Below are 15622 nucleotides of genomic sequence, written 5' to 3' on the forward strand. Positions count from 1 at the left end.
AAAAAATAAGCTGAAAAATTGGAACTGTACATATTTATATGTGTATATATGTACTTTTTTTCTTTTTGTTTCATTTTCTTTTCTATTTTTTTTGTATGTGTACTTCTGTATTATGTATATTATAAAACACAAAAATAGAAATTTAAAAATTATGTAATGATCTTGATAGAATTAACTTTAAAGAAGTAAAAGTCACTCAATTGTGTCTGACTCTTTGTGACCCCATGAATATACAGTCCATGGAATTCTCCAGGCCAGAATACTGAGTTGGGTAGCCTTTCCCTTCTCCAGGGGATCTTCCCAACCCAGGGACTGAACTCAGGTCTTCTGCACTGCAGGCAGATTCTTTACCAGGTGAGCCACAAGAGAAGCGCAGGATACTGGAGTGGGTAGCTTATCCCTTCTCCAGTGGATCTTCTCGACCCAGGAGTCAAACCGGGGTCTCCTGCATTGCAGGCAGATTCTTTACCAACTGAGGCTATCAGGGAATCCCAGTAGAATTAACTTTAAATTTTATTTAACAGTACATTAAAACTTTTATTTTTACTTTATAATATTAACAATAACAATAGAATATGCTTTATTATTTTTGAAAATCTTATAACACCTTGCCACAATACAATCCAAGATAATCTGAAATTCATTTCTGCTCATCCTACAATAATATATGGAAGTTTTTGTTGAAATTTGCCTGGTAAATTTTTATCCTTCTCAATATGACTCAATCATATTTAGTGACTGCTGTGCTAGTTTGTGTATTCTGGTATTCCTTGTTATTAATATTTTTAAAGCCCCAAATACTCCTATTTTTATTGGTTTAATACTGTTAACTTGGAAACAACCAGTAGCATTGTTCACCTTTCTTGGTTCTCTCTCCAGTCTACCCTCCCACCTCTCCTCTCCAAAAATAAAATTTAAAAACAATACACTGGTTTAGAGAGAGCCTTCAGGAAATAGCTAATCTCTTTCCTGAGGGGAAGGAGAAATTAACAGAATCATCCTTCTCAGGTTAACTGGAATTAAAATCAAAACTGTTACAAGCCAGTAGCTTCTTTCTTGGCCAGAATGGGGGAGCTACCTTACTGGTTTGAAAGTACATTAGAGGGGAGCTAAATACTTCAGGGGTATCCATTTGGAAGGTACTCTGATGAGAAGGATACAAAGGAGAAAGAATCATTAGATATACTCAGATCTAATAATTTGCATTGGAATTATAACTTTATAATGTTTTTATACTGTTTTATACAAAATATAAATTTTCATGTTTGAAATAAATTGAATGTTTAATGTCACTGACTTTTAGCCATCTTATACTCTGAATACTTTTTAGTGAAGATATTAGTATTAATACCTAGTATTATATAAAATAAATACCTAGATACTGGTGTTGTCATTTGCTTCATTATTACAATTTTTACTTTGATTTTTTTGTGTGGTTAATAACATGTTCAAAGACCATTTACATTCTTTGGAAGTTCTTAAACATTAGAAAAATTTTAATCCGTGTCTATAAAATTGCAGTTTTGAGTTTTATTGGTGACAGACATTATTTTCAACAATAAAATCACGTAATAATGGAAAAATTTTTAAACATCCGTTATCAGAATATTTTCTGTATAATGCGAGTTTTTTAAAAAGCAACTGCTTTTTCAGGGACTTCCCTGACAGACCAGTGGTTAAAACTCCAAGATTTCAATACAGGGTACATAGGTTCGATCCCTGGTCAGGGAACCAGAATCCCAAATGTCACTAAGAATGGCAATAAATTAATTTTCAAAAAGCAACTTCTTTCTCAGTCATTGTTACAATATCTTTACTTTGAAGGGAGGCAGATTAGGTATGTAGGGAGTTATTTTAGTTTTGGATACCTTCTGGGTACCTATGTAGCATACTGTTGACAGCCACAGTCATCATAGAAGAGGTCAACAAATTTGGAACAATTGTCTTGTTACAGAAAAAAGGTAGCTAATTCATACTTAAGTTTAATAAATCTTTAAGATATTTTGCCACAAGATAACCAGCAAATTTCTATATGGTACACAAGAATTTTTGGGTCCCTCTTGATCTCATTAATGAATTTTGAAAGAATATGTTACTTTAAGATCTGGTTTTAAAGTTCTTTTTATCATATGTTATATACAGTATACAGAAAAGTATATGGTACATATGTACAATTTAAAAATTCATAAAGCCCACACCCATCCAACCAACAGCGAGGTCTAGAAATTAGCTGCATGGCAGCTGTTTTGAAGCTATTTTGAAGGTGTGTGTCTTTCACCAAACACATCCCTCTGCCTCCCTATAGGTAGTCACTCTCATGACATTTATGTGATCATCTTCCTGCTTTTCTTTATTATTTATTGTCTATGTATCCCTAAATACTGAATTCAGTTTTACCTGGTTTTGCATCTCATGTAAATGGGATCCTACTGTGTATATTCTTTTGTGACTTTTGTTGAGCATTATAGTTTTCATCCAAGTGGTACATAACTACTTTCATTGCCAGTAGTTTCTAGCATTTTATTCTGTAGGTATCTGCAGTTTATTTATTCATTCTACTTTTGAACATTTGGGATATTTCCACTGTGGGACTTTTGCAAAGAATGACCTTATTGTATGTGTCTCCTGGTATATATGTATGAGAACTCTTCTAGGATATATCCCTGGGGGTAAATTTGATGGGTAGTAGTGTATATGTATATTCAACTTCAGCTTCCCAGGTGGCTCAGAGGTTAAAGCATCTGCCTGTAATGTGGGAGACCTGGGTCTGATCCCTGGGTCAGGAAGATCCCCTGGAGAAAGAAATGGCAACCCACTCCAGTATTCTTGCCTGGAGAATCCCATGGACGGAGGATCCTGGTGGGCTACAGTCCACGAGGTCACAAAGAGTCAGACACGACTGAGTGACTTCACGTTCACTTTCACTTTCATATTCAACTTCACTAGATAGTGCCAGACTATTTTCCACAGGGGTTATACCAGCTTCTATTCCCAGCAGAGTTCCCATTGTTCTATCTCCTACCAGTGCTTGATATTGTGAGATTGCTAAATTTTCACCATTCTGATCAACATATTATACTGTGTCATTATATTTTTTCCATGAGATGGAAGTTGGTAAAATGTTATTAATGATAACAAGTTGTGGGATTATAGGTGATTTTTATGTTTTTTATGCTTTTAAAGCATTTTCCTATAGTATTCACACTTATCTCTTCAGCTGCCACTTCATTGCTCTCATTCCTCTTTACAGAAAACTCCTTGCAAGGATTATTTGTACTCACCATACCAAATTTTTCTCTTGAACCCAGTTCATTCAGGATTTTGCTCTAACTACTCCGCCAAAACTGCTCACATGCAGGTTACCAGTGGTCATTTCATAGACTAGTCCTCATCTCATTTGACTTAGCAGTAGTCACAATCATTTGACACAATCATTCTCTAACCCTGAAAAGTCTTTAATTTGCTTGAGGATACCATACTAAATTGATTTTCTTTTAGGTTGCTGCTTCTCATTTTTTATAGCTTTTGATACTTTGATTATTCCCTCCATCATTTCTCCCCCAGGTATTTATTAAAAAAATTTTTTAAACTAAAGAAAAGTTTAAAATGTTATCTTCATGATTTTTTATTTTTTTCTGATTATAAAAGCAATATAGGTTTTGATGATCACACTGTGGTTATATAAGATGTCATCATTGGGGGTTTACCTGCATGAAGTATATATGGGAAATCTTTGTAGTATTTTTTCCAACTTCTATATTTCTAAAGTGATTTCAAAATGCATTTATTCACTGTATTTTATTGGGCTCCTGTGATATGCCAGGTACTGCCTGGGAATAGAGAAGTGACCAAATTGACAAAAATCCCTGCTCTCTTGAAGCTTTTATTTATTAGAGGTAATCAGTAGTAAATAAAAAGTACATATTATGCTAGATAGTATAAATGCTAGAGAGAAAATGTAAGACAGAAAAGCAGAGATGGTGTATAAGAAATGACAGGGATGGAGAAGATACGTTGAAATTTTAGCTAGGGTGACAAGGATAACCAAGTGTCTCATTGAGAAAGGGGACTTTGAGGAAGGACTTGAAAGAAGTAAAGAAGCAAGCCATGAAAATATTTAGGAGAAAGGCCTTCAGAGCCTTTGTTTAAAGTAATAATGAAGATCCTAAAGTAGATACATGCTTTCGGTGTGTCAGGAATGGTGAGGAGGGTACTGGGGTTAGCGTGGTACACAAATCCTAGAGGTGGGGTGGGAGAGGGGTAGCAGAGAGCAGTTATGATATGTGAATCGGGAGTTCAGGCTGGAGATAATAGTTGGAGTGCCATCAGCATGCACATTACATCTGAAGTTATGGGACTAAATGAGTCCACCAAGAGACTGAGTATAGATAGAGAAGCGAAAATGGATTAAACTCTGGATTACCCTGACATTTAAGGATTAGGGGTTTGAGAAGGAATCAACTAAGAAGACTGAGAATTTGTCCCCTTAGGATTATGTCTATTGGCATGTGAAGTCCTCCAGGTACTAACCCAGGTTTTCCTCATCTCTTACTACTTCTCTTCTTACTACTTGTAGTTTTAAAACATTTATCCTGCTCCCTTTCTGGGTTTTTTCTACATACTTTTCCATTCTTTAAAGCACAATTTTTTTTTCTTTTCCTCATCCTTGATTAACTCCTTGGTATCTTTTCAGATTCACTTCAACAATAGTTTTCTTGTGGTCTGCCAGACATGATTTAGTTTCCCCTTCTATGTACTCTGAGGGCTTCCCTGGTAGCTCAGATGGTAAAGCGTCTGCCTACAATGCGGGAGACCCAGGTTCGATCCCTGGGTCGGGAAGATCCCCTGGAGAAGGGAATGGCAACCCACTCCAGTACTCCTGCCTGGAAAATCCCATGGACTGAGGAGCCTGGTAGGCTACAGTCCATGGGGTCGCAAAGAGTCGGACACGACTGAGCGACTTCACTTCACTTCACTTCACGTCTATGTACTCTGCACGTACCCAACATCGCACAACCTTTTTGCTCCTGTTATTGCTCATAATCACTTTCTTTTTTTATTTTTCCTCTCTGAACTGAAATTGCTTACTTACCTATCTTCTCCAGTAGACTATGATCCTATGATCCTTGACGCTCTATGTCCTATTGATCATTTAACACAGTGCTTAATACTTTGTTGGCTCTTAAACAATATTTCATAAACTAGAGAACCAATAAAGTAATTAACCCTAATAAAAAGAGAAGAGCTTATATAGGCTCAACCTTTGGAGATGTTTTGCCAAAAATTTTACTTTCCTTTTAGGTTCAAAGGATTTGTTAACAAAGAAACCACTCATCACACCCAATTTCAATAGTTAATAGGGGATTATTTGACTTAATTTCAACATACAGTCATTAAAAGAAGAGAAATAGAAACAGTAGAGAAAAGTAGAAGCATATACAGCACCAAATTAGGCCAACCAACCTCCAGACTTAAACAGTGCTGGGAAGTCCCTCATTAACAGTAATCTGGAGTCCCAGTTGGGAAAAGGTCCCAGGCAGTGCATCCAACCACGAGTGAGACTTCAGATTGCAGTTTCAAGGGCTCCACTTATAATTCCAGACACAAAAATGCAGCTTTGACTTTTTTTAACTTTTACAATGCTGTTTGTTTCACCTCGGGAGTCACAGAATTTTTCTAGACCCCAGGGTGTTGGCCAGACCTCCAGGGGCTCAAGAATTTCGAAACCCCCTCTCTTATCTAAAGTGCTGCCTGACTTGCTGTGCTTGCAGGCAGGCATGGAATCCGGGCAGTACCCAGGCAGGTCAGAAGCAGGTCAGAGGCCTGCTCTCCTGCTTCTGAAGTCTGAACAAGACTTCCTCCATTTTAATTTCCCTAATAGGAGACATTGAGTAAAGTTGGAGCATAGGGCAGAGTTTCTGTGAAAGAGAATGTTTTTTAGGCATCAGGGGACGCAAGAAATGTGTCTGCAAGCCAGAAATTACCAATATTTTTCTTGTAGCAGTAAATATCTAGGCACAATGGCTTGATTAACTTCTTTTCTGTCTTCTCTATGCAAAGCTGCCCAGCAGACACAGTGTTTTACCAGACAGGTAGAAACAAGTACAGTGGGTTCATTATTTTGAATGTTTATTTGCATGGGATTTTTGTGAATACTTGATTCTCTTTTCATTTTCTAACAGTTCCAATTTGGTAAGTGTTTGAGAGTTTCATCTTCCATAGAGATGTGAATAATGAAATAGTTTTAAATCAGAGTCTTCATTTTGAGAATGAACTTTCTTAAGAGTCATGGAATTGTTAGTAAATTTCAGAGAAGCGTAACTGGTCAGTAGAAGGGTGGAGACAGATTTAAAAGCCAAAAATTTTTAAGGAATTTAAGGAGTGGAACCTAGAAAAGGTGTTAGGTAGAAATAAGGTTTCTTTGTTTATAAGTGTATTAAATGAAAATACAAGGTTTTGAGTCACATTTTTAAAATTTTGCTGAATGTTAAAAGCATTTTTTTTTCTGTAGCATGACCATAAATATTTTTAAGGTGAGATAAACATAACTTGTGCATGAAATATTATAATTTATTTCCAGTGTGACACAGTTGAGCTGTATTTCAAATGAGAAGTACCATTGATAGGGAGCATTCATGTGAAACTGTGTTCAAAAGAAAAAGTTTCAAAAAATGTTTTATTCTGAATATTCTCTGTATAGTTTCAATTTTAAAAGTGTTTTCAAATCCAACAAAAGTTCAATTTAGAAATATAATTCATATTTTTTACTTTCTCAGATGAAGCTTTAGCATATGTTTCTAATAATTCAGTTAAAATATGCTGAGTTGTATATTTTTAAAGAGAATCTGCATTGAAAAGATTCCAAAATATTTGTTTGAACAGGCACTCAGCATCTTGATGAAAACTGTTAAAAAATAAAAACTTTCAGAGTCATTCTGCTCTCTGAGTACCCAAGCCAACTAAACTGGTACAGTTAACACTTCTGTAAGAGGCTAGGAGGCAAGAAATTGGAACACTTCCTGGACTACTTTTCAACAGGCCTTCGAGCCAACTTAGTGCTTGATATTCAATATTAATACCGTTGAATTTTCAGAGTAATAAGCTACGAGTAGAACATCCTTATCTCTATCAATGTCATACTTATTAATCTCTGTTAGTTATCATTGATTAGCTTAAAGCTCTGCTTTATATTGGCATTAAAGCTGTAGTTTGTTTTTTAATTTTGTGGGATATCATTCTTACAAAACAAGAAGGGAATGTCCTGTAGAATGTGACCCCTCACTGTCTCCCAGACATATATGTTTTTATATTGCTTTTTTTAATGCTACTGAGTGCTACAGTAGAGATGAAAATTATTTAGAACACCTAATGCCTTCAAAAGAGTGGTAATTATCTCAGGCTACCAAATTTATAAGTAGGGATAGTTTATTTGGCCTGTGACTCCTTTGTGTATCCCCTTGAGATTTACTGACATCACTGATTTCATTTAGCAAATATATGCTTACTATAGGTAATATATCATATTGATCTCTATATCTACTTATTTGCTCTAGAAAATGCTCTTAGATGTTTTTTGAGTTGAACTAGAAAGTACCCACCATATTTAGGTGCTATGGTGGAGAGTAAATAATAAACAAAAAATTCAAAGATACTGTATGCTAACTAGAGCTGCTAAGTCGCTTCAGTCGTGTCCGACTCTGTGCGACCCCATAGACGGCAGCCCACCAGGCTCGCTTGTCCCTGGGATTCTCCAGGCAAGAACACTGGAGTGGGTTGCCATTTCCTTCTCCAATGCATGAAAGTGAAAAGTGAAAGTGAAGTCACTCAGTTGTGTCTGACTCTTAGCGACCCCATGGACTGCAGCCTACCAGGCTCCTCTGTCCATGGGATTTTCCAGGCAAGAGTACTGGAGTGGGGTGCCATTGCCTTCTCCGATGCTAACTAGAGAGACTAGGCTAAATTTAACTTCTCTAATATTACAGAGTTATTTGGAAAAACTGCATAAACTAAAATTCCAGTCACTTGATTTTTCAAGTGCTTCCCGCAAGATTAGATTAACAGTGTCTCCAAAAATGGTTACCATACTTTAAGAAATTTTAAGCTTATTTCAGAACTATAAATGTAGAAGACTTACCAGGAGCCAGTGATAAATCTCTTGGCTTTTTTTTTCCCCTTTATTATTTTGGATCTGTGTACAATCTGAAATAGCAAATTATATACAGTTTGGGAGACAGTTCATTTGTAACTTCAAGGGATCTGAGGAATACAGTCATTTCATGCACCCCTGCAGATCTTGCCATTTAAAGTAGTTTATTGCTGGAAAGAAAGCAAATGGAGGGAGTTTCAGTAAGGAACTGAATGGGTTAATGACTGAACCTGGTGATTGAAAACCAGAATCTATGGTTGATTGGGACACAGTTATGAGGAGAAAGCATTGCATGTAAATAGTAATGTAATGGTATGTTACTGATATCTAAGAAAAGTAGAATGAGACAAAATAGTGTCTTGATGTTCCATTTGATAGTACTTTGGATAAGTTTCATACGAGAGATGGTTGAGATCACTAATCCTTAGTACATGAACCAAGAAATAGGAATTGTGTTTATCATAGGAAGTAATTTTGGCCCATAAAGGAGTAGAGACTCTTTAATAGAGGAATGTTTTTGTCTGTAATCTCTCTGATTCAATGCCAAACGTTTTTCAGAGAATATTCAAAGCTGTGCCTAAGTTTCATTGTTGAAAACTGACAGCTGCTATATTTCTTTTTGATAAGTGATTGAAGCTCTTTCTGTTATGTCTCCTCTGTTGCTAAATTCCTTAAGTTTAAAAAGTGTGTTTAAAGTAAGAACTTTGTGAAACAAAGCTTTATTCTGTAGATTGGATAATACTTCTTTTGTGACATTTTCTTTTCCCACCAAAAGTGAGAAGTGAATGCCTTGCCTTGGTACATCCCATTTCTAATGGAGGACAAGAAGTCATTTTCTTCAATGGCTGACTTCCAGAATTTCTGCCTGAACGTTCTTTGTCAAGTGTATATTCCCTTCTCTAGGCCCTTCTATATAGAGCCCACAAACATCGTCAATGTGAATGATGTCATTCAGAGGGTTAGCGACCATGCCTCTGCCATGAACAAGAGGATTCATTACTACAGCCGACTCACCGCTCCTGCAGACAGGGCACTGGTAAGGGGCAAAGCATTGCTAATTGTCTAAGGTTAAGTTAAAATGAGCAGTGAACATAAGTCAGGGCAACTCCCAGTGGTTGAACTTTTTGCTGGCCGTATTCCAAGGATGGCATCATGGAAAGTCAAAGATACTAATTAATACATCTTATATCTCAGACTAGTTCATTCTTATTAGCCTGGCATAGAGAAATTTGAAACAATCTCTTTATGTTTACAACAGCCTAGAGATTTGTTAGATTGAATTCTGCTAATCCATAATCCTAAAATCTTTGAGAAGGAGGAATTGTTGAAGTAGTTTAGGTCATTGATTAATAAAATAAATAATAAGTTGTGCTTAGTCTATTCAGTTTTTAAGTTTGTAGCTATAAGGGGGAAATGTTTTGAGAAATTTTCTACAGGAATGAGAAACTGAAATTTATACATATATTTTATAAATATAATATATATATTATAGATTAAAAACAAGAGTCAAAGAGCAGATATTAAAGATTTTAAGCTTTGCAGTCCACCTACTGTTGCATAGTATTTTCTGCTTTTGTTTTTGAATCATTTAAAATGTAAAAACTGCCCATAGGAAGAGACTGTAAAAAATCAGATTGAAGGCTAGATCTTCTTATTAAATCTGTATTATTATCTTAGGTTCAAAACTATATAAGTAATTTCATGCTTGTAAGAATTACCACATATGAGATGTTCAGAAATTTGAAAGTTTAAAGAAGAATGAAACATTCTCAGAAAAAAAATGATTTTTATAGGTGATAATAAAAAGGAGAAGGGAATTGAACATTCTAGATGTTTACAAGGGGCAAGGACTGAGCTAGTCACTTGAGCACAGATATCTCATATTAGGCCTTGTGAATTCCTAAGATATCCTTTTGCGTAGTCAAAGTAGGGACTTTCAAAATATTCTGGGTGGGATCATTTGTTTCCTCCAATGTTTTTACTTTTTCTTACTCTAGGTCTTTACGTTAGTAGTTATGGTAAAGTCTTAGTGCCATATCAGAATTATCTAAGCCCTCTGGGGAGTAGAAGTGATCCAGTATCTCCAGGTCTAGTTCAGACCTCCTAGAGGCTGTATTCTCAGAAGCAAACTTCAGAGATAGCAGCTGAGCCAGTCTGAGTCTGAGTGTATGTTGTTTGCCTGGAAATTGTCAGCACTGTACACCAAGTTGAATCCCTTTTAACTGACAATGAGATGAGTCTAGTTAATCAAAGTATATAAACAGTGATCTAAAATTAATATGATATGACCATTTTTAATGATTGTGTGTATACATCCATGCTCATTTTCTGAGAATCCCAAAATTATTTTTCTCAAAAGATTCTTAAAGGAAGAGAAATATGAAACCACAGGTGTCAGGTCTTTACAGAGTTATAACTTTTTATTTATGAAAATTTCCCCACTTACCTGAATATTTTTATTCTGAATTGGTGAAGGATAGTAAATCATTTGACTGCCAACATCTCCCAGATGCTTGCTAATAAATATGTGGCCTGCACAGGCCAGCATCACTGAGAGCATGTTAAAAAGGCAGACACTCAGCCTTAGTCCAGATCTACTGAATCAAAATCTGTATTTTAACAAATTTTCTGTGTGAATCACAAAAATATTCAAGTTTGAAAAGCACTGTCCTAGGCCCACTGACAGAGTGTGGGATCCAGTCTCCCAGTTTTTCTGTATCTCCTAATAATTTCTTATCCTCTAGCTTTTTAATCCTATCCCTGATAACTTTAGATTTTCACTTTTTCTGAACTTGCTCTGGTAGATACCATAGTTTATCTCCTGCCTGATACAGACATGGTCCTGCCCCTTTTTTCTTTTACTCCATAATAGAAGACAGCAGAGCTCAGAGCCTAGAGGACTGAGGGTAAAGAGAAGGCAGCAGACCTATTTCTATATATGCTTTCGTAATATATTATAGAAATAATTGTTTACAAAGCCATAGGCATGGCATTCAAGACATTCTTTTCCCACAAGGCACCAAAAATTGTATGCATAAAAAGAGAAGGATTTGATATTCTTTCTTTTTGCACCAGTTCGTATCCTGTCTACCTACTGAAGCCTAATATTCTCCACTTTCTTGAGGTCTTTCCCAACTATTCCAGTCCCCATTATTGTTGTTATTATTGTTGTCATTTCTGTGTTCCAGAATTGAACACTTAATTTTCATTCTTATAGCCTTATATAATTGTTTTATATGTTTTCTAACTGAAATTTAAACTTCTTTAAGTTAGGAGCCATATATTATTTTTTCTTGAACGCTAAACCTAGCATTGTACCTAGCACAAAGTTGTAGATTTATGTAGTAAGTACTGATACAAAAGATTCTTGCTTTATACCAGTCAGTTCTTATGTCTTTAATATTATATATAAGGACTACATATTCTCAAAGGACAATTCTCAGTGAGTTGGTCAGAATTCCATCAGGAAACCGTATTTCTTTTAACTCCCAGAATAGGGAGGTAGAAAGAAATGTGTCGGGGTCAAGTGGGAGCTATGTGTATGAGAAATATATACATATTTAATCGTTCTTTTCCTGTGTGTTTTCAACCTCTCTCTATTGGTTCCATCCCTACTGTTTACATCTCCTGTCTTTAAGAATCTTTGTCTTGCCTTTTCTTTAAGCCACTTTGAGTTCAGTTCAGTCACTCAGTCGTGTCCAACTCTTTGCAACCCCATGAATCGCAGCACGCCAGGCCTCCCTGTCCATCACCAACTCCCGGAGTTCACTCAGACTCACCTCCATCGAGTCCGTGATGCCATCCAGCCATCTCATCCTCTGTCGTCCCCTTCTCCTCCTGCCCCCAATCCCTCCCAGCATCAGAGTCTTTTCCAATGAGTCAACCCTTAACATGAGGTGGCCACTTTAGCTTACCTTTTTCTTCTACTACCAAAGCGTTTAAAAGAATAGTCTATGTTTTTTATTCTTTTCTTTCCCTTCTTTTGACTCCTCAATTTCTTATAGTTTGAGTTCCCAACCTACCTCTTCTCTAAAACCACATTCACATAGGAATTCAATGACCACTTGAATCTTAAAATTCTCCTCACTTAAAGCCCAATCCCTTCCATCCAGAATTACCTAATTTCAGTCTTTGTAGCTCTTCTTCCTCCTGTCTCTTAAAAGTAAAGAGAAAAATACTTTGACGATTGCATATTCTAAGAATTCATTCTCATTTGAGATGAACAGTTTATTATCTATAGTATTTAAACTCTTACTGCTTTAGATCTTACTATATTTTAAAAGTAATTTTTATGTTTTAATCAGGTACACAGTGTTTATTTGTTCCTGATAGTTGGAAATGTGTCTATAGTCAGGTACTTTATTGTCTAGGAAATATCCTGTGTTGAACATTTACTGGTTCTAACATTTCTTTACTTTTTTTTTTAACCAGATTGCCCCAGATCATGTAGTTCCAGCTCCAGAAGAGTGCTATGTCTATAGCCCATTGGGTTCTGCTTATAAACTTCAATGTTACACTGAAGGATATGGTAAAAATACCAGTTTAGTAACCATGTGAGTTAAACTACTTTTTGGAGTATAACTTAAATTATGTGTAAATAAAAATTACTGATTATTTTAATTTTTGTCTTAATTAAAATATTTGAAGAGTCAAACTTTATGTTTACTACTATTACTCTGCTTTCAGTTTTATGATTTGGAATACCATGCTGGGAACATCTATACTAAGTATTCCTTGGGGCATAAAACAGGTAATATAATTTTCAGCACACTTTGTATTAGAATTTTTTTCTCTTTGTATTGTAAGTTTTATAAGTTTAAATAAATCTATATAAAATTATTAAAGAAATAGATTATTATATTTAGTTTTACATTAGCTGTCAGATTTTTATGATAATTGTTTAGGGTAACTTTATATGGTTGCATATTAATTTATTCTGACATGATATATGTTGTTCTATATTTTTATTTTTTTAAACAGGCTGGGTTTACTACTGGAATGTGTGTCATCATGCTGATGGGCCTTCTAACACTTTATTGCTGCTACAGAGTAGTGAAATCAAGATCTATGATATGTAAGAATTTACCATTGTAAAAATAAATGAATGATGTGGATATTAATAAGAATTGATGTTGAGGTGGATCACTGATGTGTGATAACACACATTTCACAAGTGTGTTAACTATTTTCATTCATAGCATTTGGCAGAACTGATATGGTAATAAATTTAGTGGCTTCCTTTGAAATTCTGAGAGGCTTGTTCTATGCAGAATGCATTTACTTTGGTGCTAATTTCCTCAGAAGAATAATTTAAAAAGTCAGATTTTTAAAATAAGATCTTTGCCAGAACTAAATTGAGAATTTTATGATTCTTATCAGTTAATTGTGACTCGTTTTGACCTATCCCTATCAAAAGATCTAGATATTGGCATCTCCTAAAAGTGAAAATTGTAAATATGAAAATGTGAGCAATGAGTCCTTTATAATCAATTCTCAAAGTTGTACCAGCATGTCCACTCATTTCTATAAATTCTAGATCAGGGATATACCTTTTTGGATTGTTTTAAAGTAGTGTAGGACCTAAATAGATGTACATTATTTCAGTCAGTCTCAGCGAATGAGAATCAACAAATCAGGCTGTGCCTCCAGTTTTTTGGTCTCTACTAAGCAGTGGTATGTTTTTCTTAATTGTATTATTTCCTCATATCCCTTTCCCATTTATCCACAAGCCCCTTGGTGCTCTTATAGATTTCCTAAATTCTTTGTATGAAGTAGGCAGTTAACCCTTTATTGTGTCTTGTCAGTTTCTCTCGTATTCAGTATTTGAAATGGCTTTTGTATCATATTAGTTTGTTTATATCTGGCTGTCTTTTCCATTGTAGTTTCTATTTCTTCAGTTGATAGAAAAGGACAGTCTTTCAGTTTCTATTTTTATATTGTCATCTAAATTTTCAGTTATTTTTAAAGTTCTTTAACTTAATTTTCTGAAATTTTTAATCGAAGTATAGTCAATATACAATATTAAATGTACCGGTGTACAATACAGTGATTCACAATTTTTAAAGATTATATTCCATTTATAGTTATTATAAAATGTTTTCCATATTCCTCATGTTATACAGTAGATCCTTGTAGCTTATTTTATACATAATAGTTCATTCCTCTTAATCCTTCACTCCTCTAATGCCCTTCCCCACTTCCCTCATTATCTGAAATTTTAATTGGCATGTTATATAAATTATGACTCAATAAAACATTTCTCTATATTATTATTAAGTATGCCAAATATTGGATATTGTCTTCTATCCCATATTGATGATTTTTTTCTAGCCTTGGTTTATCACTTGCTGTTATTAGTTACCTTAATCTACTTCTCAGAATCTACCTACAATGCAGAAGATCTGGGTTCATTTCCTGGGTTGGGAAGATCCCCAGAGAAGGAAATTGGCAACCCACTCCAGTGTTCTTGGCCGGAGAATCCCATGGACTGTAGCCTGCCAGGCTCCTCTGTCCAAGGGGTTGCAGGAGTCAGACACGACTTAGTGACTAAACCACTGCCACCACCACATCTCAGATTATCTGTACTATTTCATTGGCCTGCACTTCTTCTTATATGTTCTAAAATTTTTTGTTTTGTTTTTGTTTTTTTTAATGACATAGTTGATTTACAATGTTGTGATAATCTGCCATATCTAATGTTTTAATTACTGTTATTTCATAAGATGGTCTAATGCCTGGTGGTGAAATACCCATAATCTTTTGCTAAATATTTTGAATCAATTTAGAGAATATATATTATGAATATGGAATATATAATTGACATCTAATTTTATTTTCCCCTTTTATATTTTATCTAGCATCAGTGGATACCACTACCTGGGAATATCCAGATGTCTGCAGATATTATTTTGGCTCCTTTGGGCAGTGGTCAAGTCTTCTTTTCTCCTTGGTATCTCTCATTGGAGCAATGATAGTGTATTGGGTGCTTATGTCTAATTTTCTTTTTAATACTGGAAAATTTATTTTTAGTAAGTATCCATATCATATGCTTTAGCATAATTATTTTCAAATATAATAACTACTATACTGTTTTGGTTTCAGTCTTAAATTCTGGACTTGGAATTAATGAAGTAAAAAGTAATATTTATGATTCTAGGAGATATACTTGATTCAGTTTGTTTTCTATAGTTTCTATGTTGATCACAAATAGAAAATGTATGTTAATTTCCCAAACCTTATTTTTGGGTGAATATATTCCTTCAAATTCTCTAATTAACATAAAATATTTCTAAGTTCCAAAAGATGTTTTAAGCATTGTTTGCATCTCCTAGGAATAAATTTTTTCCTGCTTAAGTAATGGTATCCATTTAGAAAACATGATCTCAACCTATACTCACTCTCCACCTCAACTAATATAGTTATTATATATAATAGTATATATAATATTATTATTATATCATAAATACTATTTTCTTT

General features: G+C 34.8%; 1 protein-coding gene across 9 annotated transcripts in view; it reads left to right on the plus strand.

Moving 5' to 3' along the window:
* Positions 1–15622, plus strand: part of SLC38A9 (solute carrier family 38 member 9) — a 94758-nt gene that overhangs the window by 30289 nt on the left and 48847 nt on the right. For 7 of the 9 annotated variants that reach the window (XR_006056514.2, XM_012096926.5, XM_042233782.2 and 4 more), the window contains exons 3-7: positions 9050–9182; positions 12578–12699; positions 12833–12896; positions 13127–13220; positions 15004–15174. Coding sequence is in view for 8 of the 9 variants with exons in the window: in XM_012096926.5 (XP_011952316.1) it covers positions 9050–9182; positions 12578–12699; positions 12833–12896; positions 13127–13220; positions 15004–15174 (584 nt within the window). In the remaining variant the exon portion in view is untranslated. Of the gene's footprint in view, positions 1–8921; positions 9183–12577; positions 12700–12832; positions 12897–13126; positions 13221–15003; positions 15175–15622 lie in introns of all 9 variants that reach the window. The other 2 variants (XM_012096928.5, XM_060400422.1) reach the window with 1 other exon arrangement.

This window comes from Ovis aries, chromosome 16 (genome assembly GCF_016772045.2).
Source record: "Ovis aries strain OAR_USU_Benz2616 breed Rambouillet chromosome 16, ARS-UI_Ramb_v3.0, whole genome shotgun sequence".
Lineage (NCBI taxonomy): Eukaryota > Metazoa > Chordata > Mammalia > Artiodactyla > Bovidae > Ovis > Ovis aries.